We start from the raw sequence: 15,788 nt of genomic DNA, 5'->3' as shown, positions 1-15,788 counted from the left end.
GTGCCAGCTCTTATAACCCAACCAACATTACTTTGCAGTTCATAAAAGCAGGTGTGACAATGTAAGAAGGTCCTGAGCTCAAAAGCCAGAAATGATCAATCCCCTTAATAACCCAGTAACACACAAAAGAAAGTCGCAAGAATGGAAAGAAAACAAAGGAAATCAAGCACTACCCAGCAAAATTAGAAAGGAGGAGGAAAAATAATAAATATATTTCTGTTAGCTGCCCACATGTTCCAACCTATCAGTAAAAATCTGATTGCAACACATTTTCTAATCTACTTGGGACTTAACATCATCTTCTTTTATCATATGGTTGTATTATTTATCCTATTTATCATATGGTTGTAGCAGAAGTCTTTTAAAGCATTTTCAAATCAGCTTTTGCACAAGAACTGACATCCTTTAGTATTTAATCAAGACACAGAACAAATTACTTGACAAGAAAGGAGGGATAATGGTAATTAACACCTTGCCTGACCAGAGAACAGACAGGCAAGGGGCAGCATGCTGTACACACCACTTCAAACCAGTCTGCCAGGCCAGTGAAATTGGGATTTTTCTTGTAGCTCTGTATGACAGAGGATTTGACTCCTTTCCCTGCACACTCGATGAGAACCTGGGGCCGATCCACCGAGAGGAGCTGGACTTTCTTCAGCTCTCGAACGCCCCAGAACAGCACCTGTGGTGTGCAGAGAGAACCAAACACTGTTAGCCTGCAGAAACCCTGGCTTGCCATGGGCAAACAGGCTGATAGCAGCTGGTGTGCAGAATGCAGAATGAGTGGCAGTGAACAGTGAGGCTGGGCAGCATCAGGCATTGCAGTGATAGGAAAAGCTGACGCGTTTCCCAGCTTTCTAATATCAGGCTGCTTTGGACACACAAGAGAGAAGGGCAGGGAAGGTGTAGACATTTGTACACAGGCAGAAGGCATTGTTTGGCTGAAGTCAGGGATCCAGAAAAAGCCTGTGAGGTAGATGATGCCAAACTGCAGCTCCAGGGGTGTCATTTGCAAGGGGAAGATCTCCATCTCCTGTGGACACTTCCTTGGCTGCACAGAGTGTGGATCCACCAGCCTTGCTCTGCCACAAGAGGAGTCCCAGCAGGTCAGGATTGAGACACAGCCCCACTGTTCCCCTCAGTGGAAGCACAGCCCTGCATGACCTCATCTGCTATTTCCATGTGAATAATATTGATCAATATTGTAAAATCATCAGTTACTGTTACAAGAGAATAAAAGGAGATGAGGTTAGGAAAGGGAAATAGTCAAAGTATCTCACCTCCACTCTGTATTTGCTTAAAACAGGCCGTATGTTAGCTGGGACTGGGTAAATCTGGCCAATATCTGGTGGATCCAGTGGGGGAAGTCTGTCTGGATCTGACTCAGGAATCTGAAAAATGAAGCAGTTGTAACTCAGGCTTGTTTTTGGATGAATAAAACCAGTATTGGAAGTATCTGTTGATAATGGCACATAGAACACACCAATCCATTTTATACAACAAGCTGCAGAGCAGAACTGTTGTGCTGTGAAAAGAATGTGACTTGAAATTCTCCCTCTCATGCTGTGATGCCAAAACATATGGCAGAAAAAGTATTCAATAGATTGGGTTTATGTGCCTTTCTGAAAAAAAAGGCTCCTTTTACCTAGTAGGACATAGTTTGCCCCAAAGACATGCAGGTACTGAAGCATGGTAATTCTACCTACTAAAATGGAAAGCATGGTAATTCTATTTAACAAAAATCCTGAGCAAAACTGCTTAGATGTCTTCCACAGGAAGATTCTAGATGGGATCCTTTCTGCACCTTGTGATTCAGCAGGAAGGCTTCTCTAATGAACTTTGCCTGAAGCTCTCACTCTCTCCTGTGACACCACCATAATGAGGAAATATTCCATGTGCTGTCATATTTCTGGCTTTCACCAAAGACATAAATAACTATCATTATTAAAAGCCTGTTTTATCAGTAAGACATGTTATGACATTCCACATTTTCCCCATTTCAGATTTCAGAATAAACTATTGTAGGTTTTCAGCAGATGGAATTTACCTTTAACTGATGGCTCTGCAAATTTCAGTGAAATTGCCTGAAATCCTGGCATGATAGACCCCAGTCCTGCATCTACCAGGACTGAATTTTCCTTTTGTCTTGCAGCTAGAAACCATGTAATATTTCTTTTAATATAGTAGGGGTATCTAAAACCTCAACCTCCCTAATCCAATCCTCATTATTCACCATTTCATTTCCCTAAGAGTGAAAGCAGTATTGGGAGCTTCAAGGCTGGTATTCAGGGCCAAGTGCTCCAAACAGCATCTCATTGCAATGGCAGTGGGATTTTCACAGTTTCTCAGGCCAGAGCAGAGTTTAGGGCAGGGCAAGTGACAGGCAAAGGAGGCTTACAGCCTGTGAAGGGCTGGCAGTGGTGTGTGTGTGGGCAGTGGCCCCTGACAAGGGGGAAGGGGTGACAGGAATTGCATGGGGACTATGAGGCCAAATGGCTCATAGTTCCTATTAATTCAAGATGGTCATGGAGCTTTTGTGAGCCCCAGGGTGTCAAAGAGTAATTGTTGAGAAAGTCAAATTTACCTCCAGAAGCTCAAATGTGGCAAGCAGGTCTCCTCCTGAAAGACTTCCACAGTGCACTGGGTGGTAACAAAGTTTTGGTGGTTCATAGCTTTGATGAGCAAGTCTCACCACAGGGGCAGCCACTGTAGACCCAATATATTCTGCCTTACCCTAAATAAAGGAGAACACAGGGGTCAAATGCATTTGGATTTCACAATAGTTATAGGAGCTGAGATGATGCAGAGCTTAGTATTTATGAAAAAAACCTTCTGAAGGAAGGTCCAAGGTAAGATGCAAGGCAGCTATGAAGAGGAAGAGCTGAGTACTTATTAACTCTTCAGTGTATCCAAAATTTCTGAGGTCTATTGAGACTGCATCAGAGTCTGCATGGTCTTGACCCAGACTTAGGTACAATATTTACAGCAGTGTTCAATGGACCTGGGGGTTCAGGATGAGTTCAAGATGCTTCTGATTTCTGTAAGCTGGTGTTTGGGAGCAAGATTTCCTTGGGGAAAATAAAATGGGAAGGCCACATCTTTGCAAGGCCATGTAGTGAATCTCAGGGCTGTTCTCAGATGTTAAACTGCAAACCACAGTAGCACTGAGCTCTATTCAGGTGATCCATTTAAAGCCTATTCAGTGACTCAGCTTTGCTTTCATGCTTGCATGCTTTTCATGTAAAAGCCCAGGTTTTTAGTGAGAAGAACTCTGAGTTTACCACTGCATCATCATCGTAGAGCTCGATGACAATCTCCGGTGGGAACTGGGCGATCTCCTCTTTGTCACCATGAAGCACAATGCTGTTGAAAAGCAGTGTCTGGTTCCAGGTGGGGGACAATGTCTGAGAAATGATCTAATGGAAGAGAGGGATTGTTTAATGAGCTGTTTGGTTGAGTACCCTAGAGCAGGATGTGCTCATCTTCTGGTGACCTCCTTTTCCACAGCCTGAGCAATGCCACGGCTGAGACACCACATTTATCAGCAGCTCCTCCCAGCCAGGAGAATATGAACCTTTCACTGTGAGGCTGGTATCTCCAATTTCTCCATTCCCCTGTTTGCCTCACAAATCCCTAAAAGCATATCAATACATGACCACCAGTCTGTGTAGACAAACTTCAGTATTAAAGTTAGAGGAAAGCTGTTGGTTTAGGAGAGCAGGCTCATGCCAAGTGCTATTAAAATAAAGCTTTTGCTCCAACTGAGGCTGGTTTTCACTTCTCCAGGGCACATTTTTTAATCTTATTTTTAGTTCTGTGTGACGACACTTAACACTTTATGAAAAAGAAAGAAGATATTTTCATGAATCACTCATAAGAAATCAGAATATTTTAATTTGTTGTAATTTGAATTACATGGTTGCTTATAGCATTTCATCACAGAGAATGTTTCAACTGACTATGCAGAAAATACATTCAACAAAGAAAACAGTTAAAAAGGAAAATTGTGCCAACTGCAAAATTACTCATAGCTTGCTATCATTCTTCTGAATGGAAATAAGGTTCTTTACCATTTATTGGCTCTTAGCTGAAACTCTTATGAAAACATGCAAGTTATCAGCTGCAATATTTTATTCAGGCAGTGAATAAACTTAACACTTCTGTTCCTATTAACACCTATTTTTCTGGGGCCTAATTCTACTTTCCAGAATCTGGTGCATCTAGACATTAATTTAATTGGATTCATTCACCATCTTCTATTACAAGTTAAAATCACATTACAGGAAAAAAATCAATTAATAACCCCAAGGCAGAAGTAGCACAAGCAGGCATTTACAATTTAGAGAAAGGTTTTTCTTTTTTCTCCCTTTGGCATATGCAAAAGAACTTGCCTTGTAACTGAATAAAATGTCAGAGGAATATTAGAATTAATTGAATTGAAACAGTCTTCTGTGAAGTTTTATGGGGAGGGGCTGGATGGGAGGGTTAAATATTTTTTCTGAAGCAAGACTGTCATTTGTTGCGCAGCAAGACCACATTTGGCCCAGCAAATTCTGTTTGTGGCATGATTGTCAGAATTCCTGCCCAATTTTAACCCCAGGGTAGTTGTAAAGGGCTCAGGACCTTTGAAAGGCTCCATGTTCTGTGAGGGACCATCCTCCTGCTCACTTGCCCAGGCTGTACCTCAACCCTTCTTTCTGGAACTCTGTAGGAGTTTCCACTTCTCTCTAGAGGCCCCACAGGAGCCCATTTGATCCCTGGAATTTTCTGAGGGAGATGAGAGATGCCCACTCCATACTGGGAATATTTTTGCAGCCTTTAAGTCTCCCACCTCTCTGTTTTCAGCTCATTCCCATTTTGAGGCTCTACAGCCACCAGTGTTCTTTGCCACATTCCATCACCAAGGGCTGTGCTGGCTCACATGGCTACAGGAGCCAGGGAAAGTTCTTCACTCTGCTCAGTGACTGAATGCACAGGCTGGAGGAAAAGAGAACCATGAGGGTTCATCCTCATACCCACATTTGTACCTAGCAATGACAGCAGTCCAAATTCAAAACACAGAAATAAAGATGTGAAGAAAGGTACACTTGCTACAAAGTCCCAGTAGTCACAGAGAATCTTATATATGAGCTAAAACTTGAAATACTGCATCTCTTATTAGCGTAGTGGGTAACACGTAAACTTTTGCCTGTTTGCAGTGCAGTTTCAGAATCTGCTATTAAACAGCAAGCATCTAACTTTTCCTGCTAGGTACCTCCTTGCAAAACAAAGATTTTCCCTTTTCATTCCTTAATTGTTAAAAAAAAAAAAAAAAAGAAAAATGAAAGGGAAAAAGAAAGAGAGTTTTCAGTCACCAAAAGAGGCTTTGGAACTTACCTTTGTGGTCTGGCTGTGTGATGTGAAAGTAACTTTTGCAAAAGGATCAGAAAGTCCAGTGCTGTCAGCAGCAATGAGCCCCCTGGCCTGGTACATGTGGGCTCTCAGCTGGAAGAGGTGCAGGGCTGCATCAAGGCAGAGAAAACAGCAGCATCAGCTCCATGGAAACTGTGCAGCACATGGGCAGGGGGGAAGAGTCACCAGCTGCTCTCCAACCAGGATCTGATAAGGGGAACTGTTGCTGGTGCTGTCTCACTAAAGAAACACCTGAGACACTCAGAAGTTGTGCAAGACATTTGAATCCACTTGAAATCAATTATGTAGGTCTCTACTGCAGGGCTATTAAGTGCCAATTTTTATTGGCCAATTTTTACTATCTGCCATCACTCTTATCTACTATGTGTTCTATGCATCATCAGGAGAACTGAGGGATGCTTCCTCTACAAGGAGATTTGTGGGACAGGGAACAGAAATTGCAAGTGAACAAGTTCCTTCTTTCCCTGACATCTACAAAGTATCAGTGGCAGAACTGAAGACTTGGCAATGAAGCCAGCCTTTTCTGATAAAGAAGCAAAGCCGTTATCACCTTAGAGCAGTTACTTTATACAGGGGTTGTGCCACACTGAACTAGAGCTTTTGGGACCATTTCTCTTAATTGTTAATAGGGAGAAGAAAGAGTGCCTTACTTTTATACAGCAGGCAAGCAGATGAGGGCAGCACACTGTGCCCTGAGTTGGTGTTAGATGATAACTCAATCTCATATCCTACAGGCAGATTCTCCATGGCACTGTGGGCATAACTGCTGGGTCCAAGCCACAGGTAGATGTCCACCTTTGCTTGCACAGTCCAGCCCAGAGGGCGCTTGCCTGGGAGCTGAAGAAAAAATCCAATGTTACCAACAAGCTCAAGAGAGGTGGCTGAGTCCTGAGTCTTACCAAGCCAGAGTAAAATAAAGAAGCATTCTCTGAGCTGATATACTGATAAATGGCATTTCTTCACAGTGAGTGACCCTGAAACTCATTTAGCCAAGAAACTTCTGGGATTCTTAGGGAAGGAATTAGTAGTTTGCTCAACTAACAGTCTATGTAAACTGCATACTGCCTAATATGCACAGGTTTGTGCATATTAGGCTATCTTACAGCTGCACACATATAAGTGCTATTTTATCCCCTACTTTGCCCAGACTTCAGCCCACTTTCCATTTCATGCATATCCAATAGTTAGTCCCATGTATTACTAAAAGTATTATGCCATTGGGCAGGTCAGAAAACAAAATGTTACTAGTCTTGACTTATTATTTCCTTTTTCTTCCTTCCCACTTCATCTTGATCTGCTAAGTTCAGAGTTTAGTATTATCTGCTCCTAAGGTAATTCTTGATACTGAAGGGGCTGTATAGTTGATTGCAGAACATTTTAATTCATGCAGGCAAATAGAACTTTGCTTAGCAAGTACCTATGACAAGTATCTCAGGATCTTGGATGTTTTTATCTGTTCTTTAGCTGTCCCTTATGGGAGTATTCTCAAAAGTCCAAGGTGAAAAACCACTAAAAAGTCATTATATGAAGTTACTGTTGTCTGGAGTATTTGGGTTTTTCCTGATGGTCGCAGTAACAATCACATTTCACAATATTCCACTCTAGGAGCTACTGGTCACACTGCCTTTGTAGGCTTATACCTATTAGGGCTTTCCTTTGTCATAAATAATCCCATAACAGTGTTTTGGACATATATTGTGCAAACTTAAGCATGTTTTAAATAGAAAGTATAAATAATTCCTGTATTACCCCTGAATACCTAGGTTTCCTCACTGAGTTGCTGAGTGCTGATCTCTCATCAGTTTCCTCCAAGGCTTTCATGTGCTGCATTCTGATGTTTTTGTCAGCAAAAAGGCTGTACCTTTTCTATTTGTTTATGTATACAGCCACTGAAGAACAATGTTCTATACTTGCCATAAGAAGTAGTGAGGGAATTAATTACTCATACATAAAAAGCCTGGCAATGATAGAGTGATTAAAGAATGAGAAGCATAAATGTAAGAAGCAAATATTAATAAATGGTGGATACAAATCTGTATGTATTTTTACATTACAAAGATTAATCTGTAAAATACTATCCCTGGAAGAAATCTGAACACCAAATGCTCCCCAGGCATTACCTGTGTTTGCAGTGTGCCACAGACTTACCTTCAGGAAATGAGTTTTAATCTTCCCACAGTCCTTGCCTCTCTGCTCTTTTGCTGGGGAGTAGAGGATGTTTTTTGCTGGGACTCTGGCATATGCAACTCTTTTGTTGTTGCTGATCATCCAGATGAACACATCAGGCACTGTATTCTGAGGCTGTTAAATGAGGCATATTGAACTAAAACTGAATTCTTTCTGAGAGCCACCACCATCATATTTTTGTTGAAACACTCTTACTAAGAGTAAGAGCTGATGCCCTCATGGCTCCTGTGGAGTGGCAGATATACCTCTGAATTAAATGAGGCTGTCACTTCATGCTTTGCAGTCGATACCTCAATTTCTAATTACAGCTGAAGGTAAAGAGCTTTATAGAGTGATTAAGGATTACTTCATAAGTAATTTCAGGAGATACTAAAATTAAGAATCTGGGTATGGCTCTGTCCCAGGAAATAACCACAGACCATGTAAGTAACTACCATGGAAATACCACCAATTTCATCTATACCAGCAAACCAAAAAGGACCAGGACCAAGCTCAAACACTGGCATGTGATCATCTTTTCTGCTTGTGACAATGCTCAGAGACTGCCTTGCCCTGTCTCAGATAATGTTTCCCAAACAAAGCTGAAAAAAGGACCAACCAGGGGGCTGTTCCCTGAAGGAGCTGTAAGCAGGGTCACTCTGTTTTAGGAAGGAAGAGAATTTGTGTGTAGGATGCTAACCATGCCACTGTGCCACCTGCTCTTGGAGCCAGGGAATAGCCACAGCCCTCTTTGGTTTGCTAGCACAGGCAGCTCTCAGAGGCACAGCTTTCCAGTGGCTGGATTTTGGCCCAACCAAATATGTCAATTTTTCTGTTATTCTCAGGCTAAATGATATAGGCATCCCAAGCTCTTATCAGTCCAAATCCATACAGGTGGTGACATTTCATATCACAAAGCTGGCTTCTTCAAGCCTACAGGTATGGGATGACCTTATTAAAAAAATATCTGTGGTGCATCCTCTCCATACCACACAGCCCAATATTTCCCACCCTGGTTTGATAACAGCTCCATTTAATGCAAAAGAGAATAAGGCCCTGATACCTGAAGGAGAACTCTTTGGATAACCAAGCCAGAAGTTACTATTCACATGGGATTGTGAAAAGAAAATTTTTCTGAATTTTTTGTGGATTACCTCATCAGCCAAGAATCTAATTTTGTCTATAAAGCTCTGAGTCTCATGGATCATTTCATCTACTGGCATCTTCTTTTTCTGCTGCTGAATGATTCCCTTGGCATCATTGGACATGGCTTCCTGCAGTGAGGAAAGACAATATATACTTTTCATCTATTATCAAGTAGTTTGAAGTGGAAGAGAAACAGTCTTTGATTCAAGTTAAAAAGAGAAGATGGGAAACACTTTGTTCAATGCTTCTTTGTCACAACAGAAACTGACCAATTCTTTGGAGCTGGACAACATAAAAATTGAGTGTCCCCAATTTTGTCTTTGTTTGTCTGTATACTGCATGTATGGAAGTCCCAAAAAAAATGTGATTGCCACCTGGATATACTGGGCTCTGATCCAGAGAGAAGGCACAGTCTTTTGTGCTACAAACAGTAAAAAAAGGTTACAAATATTCAGATGACCTCCACACAGTTTTGTTTCTTCTCACTGGTTCCCTGGAGATGACTACTAAGTCCAGTAAGGTCCTCCTCCTAAGGTGCTTACAAAATTCACATTTTACTAGTCTTGAAGTTCAGCATCAGCACAGCAGTAAATTTGTAAAATTATAAATTTGGTGCATTTCCACTGAACTCAGCATTATTCCATTTTAAGATGCTTGGATGAGAAAAATAATCTGATTATTATAATGCCTTATTGATATTTAAAAACAACACCTTCTGATTGATTTTAGTGTATCTGACAGCTCTTTATAAAGCACAGTGGGATTTATTAAAATAAATGCTCATGGATACTATATTCATATGAATTACAAAGCATTCCCATATAGTGCAATCAAATAGAAAATAAAATAGAAAAAAAAAACCCAAGCAGTGTGCTTTCAGTAATCATCATTGCATCAATGCTTATAGGAAAAGAACAGCACATACCAGCTCTTGCTTGAACAGCATGAGCCTCTTTTTGTCCAAAGCAGTGCAGTTCAACCCTTTGGGCTTCTTTTCAGCAATGACCATGAACGCCCTAGGACACAGGAATAACAGGGGTTTAAAATCTGTTATTTTTTAATGTGAGAATGCCAATGTGCTAAAATACATTGGAATGTTCTGTGTCTGCTGCAGTACATGAACCAGAAGACAAAAGGGCTGAAAATCTCTAAAATATTATGTACCTATAAGATTAAAGGAATAGAGTCCAAAACCTTGGCACCACACTTCCCAGAAACGGATTAACAATATCTAGAAATAAGAGCTTAGAAATAAGGGCTTTTGAGCCCAATCATGTAATTTGATACAGAGCCCACTGGATCTATATCAATATGTGGCATCCTTTGTTTTTGTATTAACTACGGTTGGGTTTTTTTTTACAGTGTATCTATCATGCACTTTATTAAATTCTACTTATCACCTATACGACATATTCTTAGAGTTCTGAAAGCCAAAATAATATGACAATGATTGGCAGTCTTCTATTGTCAATTCTGAATATGTAAAATAACAATAAATATTTTCTCTGCCTAAATAGAAACTGCAATTTGGGAAGGTCTTTGCTTTTACAGCAAAATAAATAAAATATATAGCTCAGTAAGTTTACTGTACTTTTTTTAAATTATCATCAGTTTCCTTGTCTAGCCTTGAATTTGTAGCCAACATTAAATTTAATTTTCTGTATGCATCTAGTAAAGGTTATTACCTGCTTTGATTGATAAAACCATTTAGGGTCTTCTTCATTTTCTCCTCAGCTGCAGTCTCTGAAACCTTGATCAAGTCCTTTACTTGCTCTAATGATTCTTCCTATGAAAACCACATGCGAAAGCCATTATGCACAGGAGGGCACTTTGTCATTGTGTCAGTGTTACAGTGCCATTTATGACTAGCAAGAACGAGGGAGGCGATTTTGTGGCCTGACAGAAAGAACTTTTGATATATCACTATACTTGAAGTGCACAGAGAAAAGACTCCAGCAGCATGATATATTTTGACCTTTTCCCAGTCTTTCCAATTACTTGTCCAAGCTATTACTGCTTGGAGCAGCTTTGTGTTCTTAGTTCTTTGAGGAAGATCAATAATTTGGAAACATTATCTGCTAGGTAGGAGAAAAAATAGTTCTTTTTGGTTCTGTTTCTAATCCTGCTGCTTAACTTTAGCAAGTTGCTGGAGTTAACATCTTAAAATTCAGTGGTCACTTGAATCCATATGTAAAGTCCATCACTAAAACCTACTCTTATCCATGAGGAATGGAGTCTATTCTTAAAAGCTAAAATAAATATCTGGATTTTCAGCAAGGCCTGGGGTGCACTGACAAACATTATCTCTCCACATTTGTTTAATATTCAAATACTTGAGTTCAAAATGTTTGGTTATAAGTCATTGTCTTCTCCTGACACAACCTTGCATAAGTGTGACTTCAGTGTTGTTCCTCATGAGATATATATGGATCAATGAGGGATGAATCAGACTCTTAATCTGAGTGCCCCACATTAAAATATTCAACATTAGGAGTCACTTAAAAAAACCCCAACAAACAACAAAACCTATTTTCTTGAGACTGTTGATACTCAACTTTAAATAAAGGTAGAATAAAACCATCATTATAGGAAAACACAGTGACTAGGACATCAGAGTGATTGCCCATGAGATGCCTTTCTGTCTCTGTCAATGTTTTAGGAAAACTAAAGCAAATATTGTCCTTTAATGAGGGCCCAGTATAAATATAAGGCAAGAAGACATTAGAGAAAGAGCCATAGGAGACAAAATTACTCTGTACCTCATAATTTAATTGTTTGAATGTTATTACAAAGAATAAAACATTGCTGAGGAAGGAAAGCAGACCTATGACCAAAAATAATTGTGGTCAGGAATACTTGAGCAGCTCTAACAGCTCAAAGCAATTTGGGGGAAATATAAAGGAAAGTGTTTCTATCAACTGCTTTCTCACAAAATGAACAACAGGAAATGCAGCTGGGGGACATTTTGAAGGTCTGATTTGGGAAGTGTGGCCTCTCACTGCTATACTTTGCTGAATGCATGAGCCTGGGAGGATGGCTGCCACTTACCAGGTGATCTGCCATTTTCTCAAGGGTGTTGGAAGAGTACAGCCGGAAGGTCTGGCTGCCCCAGTAGCTCCTTACACAGACACAGGGCTTCCTCTCCTCATATGGCAGGTACTGGTAGTTCCTGTGGAAACAAGGTGGGGAACAGATCAGGAAGGGGACAGAGCAGGTCAAGGGGATGCAGAGCAAAGAGAAGTTGTTTGGTGCTCTCACAGCACAGAAGGTGTAGGCACAAGAGGATGTGTTCTCACATGCTAACAAGTAAACCCTGGGAAGGGCAAACACAAACATCATTTTGTGCTACCAGTGAGATCCTTGAAGAGAAATAATTTGGAGTCAATGGATCTAATTTCAGTGCTTTCCAGGGTGGGAGACTAGCCAAACAAAAGGCATGCAGGGAAGCTCTGAAATACTATTAGTGCTGGGAAACTACAAGGGAAAAAGGAGCAAAGATTAATATCTGATCACATCTTCAAAAGCAATGGTTCCACACACTGCACAGTGGGAGAGCCATGTCAGAGTCTCAACACCACATTCTTTTCACAAGATGCTCTTTTTCAGAGTTTGTGGAGACTGACATTCCCTGTCGGAAACTAATCTGCTGCTTAGTAAAAGTAACACCAAGCTCATAATACCTCAGTGATACAATGCATCCACTGCACTCTCTTCTCACACTTTTGATCTTAAGTCCAAGGTGTCATACTGACCCTTGTATCTCTGCTTTCTTTGTGTGTTCGGCTGCAGGAGTGACTTGAACTGAAAAAAATGAGTAGGAGGCCAGCATACCCAGAGTCCCTGCAACCTGCTACAAAACTGATGCTTTGATTAATGATCTGCAGTAGGTACCATGCCAAGTCTATGTACCCAATAAGCACATTGTCCTCCTTTATATAAATACTAGAGCCTTATGAAACTCCATTGCCTCAGCCACACTGGATTTAGCAATAGAGGTCTCCTCATTTTCCATACCAATGGTGGGACAGTGGAGACCTTTTCAATGTGTATGAACATTTGCAAACCACTTCATGTTCCTCTGGCTATGGCTCAAATGGCCTCAGATAGTCTCAGTGATTTCAGATAGAACTGGCCACATGTCACATCACCAAGCCAAGACCATGGAAACCAAATCACTTTTTGCTCTTGAGTGTCATATCAATGACTCCAAACTTCCACACATCCCAAAGAGGTTTATGTGTGATTTTTTTCTGTTTAAAAAGACTAGTATCTTCCCTATAACATAATTTTACTGCCCTATGTGATATCAAAAGAGAATTTTCCACTTACTTTCTCCTCAATAACCTACAACAAGATGAGGATTACCCATTGAATTTGGTGCACAGCAGAGCTACATAGGCCTTAGATGTCATTAATTCTGGTGGTTTCAGAAGGAAGAAAATCAGTTCAAACATCTCTCAGGGCCTCAACTTCTTAACCTGAAATTCATAGAACTTATGACCCTTTTTATTGGCTTTGCTAAGAGTATGTAGCCATGAAAAAATTCAAATGGAAAACTGAAAATTCAGGTCTATTATTCCCACTATTACAATTTTGAGGAATTGCTTTTTCAGTTTTAGCTTATACTTAGCTTAAGTTTTAACATAAGTGTGGAAAACTCCTGGGAGTTTCATGGTGTCTGCTTTAGAAGTCTTATTGCTATGCCTGTTCCTTTAATTAGTTCATGGTTTTAATCTCCAAAATATACTTTTCTTTTTGTTTTCCATTGTTCATTTATGAATCTAAATGCAGTTTTTCTAAAGTACTGGATAGCCCATTAAGTACTTATTAATACTAAAAATATCCAGTGGTGAGACCACCAAGACATAATTATGAGAAGACAGTGAAAAACTCATTAATTGGTATCTGTGGCTGACCAAACTGTTTTAAATACCACAGGAGGGAATAAAAGATGCAGCATTCTACATAAATTTGAGGAAAAGGGATCTTTAATGAGAGAAAACTTTATTAATACTGGAGCAAGTCAAGAAGCAAATAGCTGATTTGAAGAGTGATTCATTCTTTTACAATGGTTCTTTAAATCTAAATTCTTGTTAAGGGAAAACTAAAAAATCCCAGCTTCTCTCAGGGAAGATAATAACCCTCTGCATGTACCCAAATTTGCAGTTCTGTTAACAAGGAAAAGAAATTGTCTTTCCTCCAAGCACTGATAGAAAGTGCTTTCCCCCTCTCTTTTTTTACTTGCTGCAAAATCAGATTTTTTTACCATGATATTTTCATTCTTGTTTTCTTTCACTAACTCCTATTTCATCTAAGTGAGCCATTGATTGCAGAAAAGAATGAAAGTGCTTTTTAAATTTAGAGACATCCAGAAACCAAACAGATCCAGGTTGATATTTTCCTCCTGGTCCTTATATCTGTAAACTGCTTGGCCTTCTAAAAGAAGAAGTGCCATTGGCAGTCACCAACACTGGGGATTGTACTACCTACCAAAGCAACAAAGAAAATATTTCTTTTTATTAGCATCTTTCAACTGAATTAAACCTTTACAATTCTTTTTATAAACAAGGTTATTTGGAAGAACTCTTCTGCATGTTTTCATCCATTGCTCCATTCCTTTTCTCAAAGCCTATTTCCTCCTATCTCTGTTACTAATTGCTATTTAAATCTGTATCTGTAATTATTAGCTCTAGAAAGTGTTCTGGGAAGGTGACTTAGCCTTGACCAGGTTTCAAATTTCACATGTGACATTGTGCTTCTGGAGCTGGACACTGGCTGGGTCTCAGTTGTGACCACAGTGTGGAACCCTAAACCAGGGATGCACTGAAGAAATTGCATTTTGCTGTAGCTTTCCAATGTACAGCTGGTGTAACACACAACGCTTTCAGAAAGGATTCAAGAGCCCATGGGGCCAAGATTAGATGCATATAAAATTGCTCAGAGCCTGCTCACTTCAGTGAAGCCAAGGAAATTTACTGTTGTGAAAGATGCAATTGAGGACCTGAAAGCCTCCATTTCACACAAACTTTTTCATGCTGCCTGGGTTCATCCATGAGTCCCACACGATAATAAAATAAGAACCAGAGTCCTACATGATGAGGTTTTGGCACACAGATCCTCACCTGTTCCCACCTGTGATCAGTGGCTTCTCAGGGGGTGTGGTAGATACCAGGGGTATTCCAAGGTCATGAGAAATGTCATCTTCCCCCTCATACAGAAGGCTTTCTTCTGCTTCTCCATTATGTGTCTTCTTTTTCCCTGCAGCTCCTGCTGGCACTCCATCAGTAGTATTTCCAAAGTTACCTAGAGACCCAGGGTTACAGGAGATGTCTAAATTGGAGGTGGTAAACATGAATGAGGTTTTTAAAAAAGAAAATGGCCAGTCATACCACTGGAAAATCTTTGTCCTCTCCTGTTCATTCAGCTGTTTTAACCACACCACAGTTTATTAAGGTTGTGACAGGTTGTGTTTGTCCCTGGAATGTCAGGTTCTACAACAGTGCTTCCTTGCCTGTCCCATGTGACATATACCTAACACATCACTTAGTGATGTGATCCTCTGACTGCTGGCCCCCAGGACCTTCAGCTTTTGCTAAAGAAATTCAGAAACCAACACAATTCTGCTGTTGATATTTCTATACTGAGGGGCTCTGATATGGGATTGATTCACACAGAAAATGTATGTCTTCATAACATATGGATGATCATTTCAAAGTTTGATCTCAGAAGTGATAAACTCTTTTTCAGACAAGTAAATTTTGCACATTAGAGTTGCAGAGTTAGTAATAACAACTCTTTGAGCTTCAAGCCTAATGCCAGACAACTCTGCTAATAATACAATCATCTTCCCTAAAAGGATTTTGCCTTAAAGGGTAATTATCAGCACTGGGAAAGAGGTACATCCATCAAACTAATAATTACAGATTTTAAGAGAGACAGAAAACATTCCCTGCAGGAAAAGAATGTGCTGAATCACCCCATATGACATCCTGATCTGGATTTTTGGTTCAGCCTTTCATGTAAATAATGACAACTGGCCGAGTTTGGGTCCAAATTTCAGCAAC

General features: G+C 40.2%; 1 protein-coding gene across 1 annotated transcript in view; it reads right to left on the bottom strand.

Moving 5' to 3' along the window:
• FER1L6 (fer-1 like family member 6) overlaps positions 1 to 15,788 on the bottom strand; it is a 68,931-nt gene that overhangs the window by 25,126 nt on the left and 28,017 nt on the right. Inside the window, exons 13-24 of the mRNA XM_077188751.1 lie at positions 14,847 to 15,027; positions 11,773 to 11,893; positions 10,410 to 10,510; positions 9,650 to 9,740; positions 8,733 to 8,852; positions 7,561 to 7,713; positions 6,063 to 6,249; positions 5,377 to 5,501; positions 3,282 to 3,416; positions 2,585 to 2,734; positions 1,281 to 1,391; positions 521 to 682 (exon numbers count right to left, since the gene is read on the bottom strand). Of these exons, the coding sequence (XP_077044866.1) occupies positions 521 to 682; positions 1,281 to 1,391; positions 2,585 to 2,734; positions 3,282 to 3,416; positions 5,377 to 5,501; positions 6,063 to 6,249; positions 7,561 to 7,713; positions 8,733 to 8,852; positions 9,650 to 9,740; positions 10,410 to 10,510; positions 11,773 to 11,893; positions 14,847 to 15,027 (1,637 nt within the window). The remainder of the gene's footprint in view (positions 1 to 520; positions 683 to 1,280; positions 1,392 to 2,584; positions 2,735 to 3,281; positions 3,417 to 5,376; positions 5,502 to 6,062; positions 6,250 to 7,560; positions 7,714 to 8,732; positions 8,853 to 9,649; positions 9,741 to 10,409; positions 10,511 to 11,772; positions 11,894 to 14,846; positions 15,028 to 15,788) is intronic.

The sequence above is a fragment of the Agelaius phoeniceus genome, chromosome 1 (genome assembly GCF_051311805.1).
Source record: "Agelaius phoeniceus isolate bAgePho1 chromosome 1, bAgePho1.hap1, whole genome shotgun sequence".
In the NCBI taxonomy this organism is placed as follows: Eukaryota; Metazoa; Chordata; class Aves; order Passeriformes; family Icteridae; genus Agelaius; species Agelaius phoeniceus.
The sequence above is the reverse complement of the archived record's forward strand: the minus strand, read 5'-3'. Positions and strand labels throughout refer to the sequence as shown.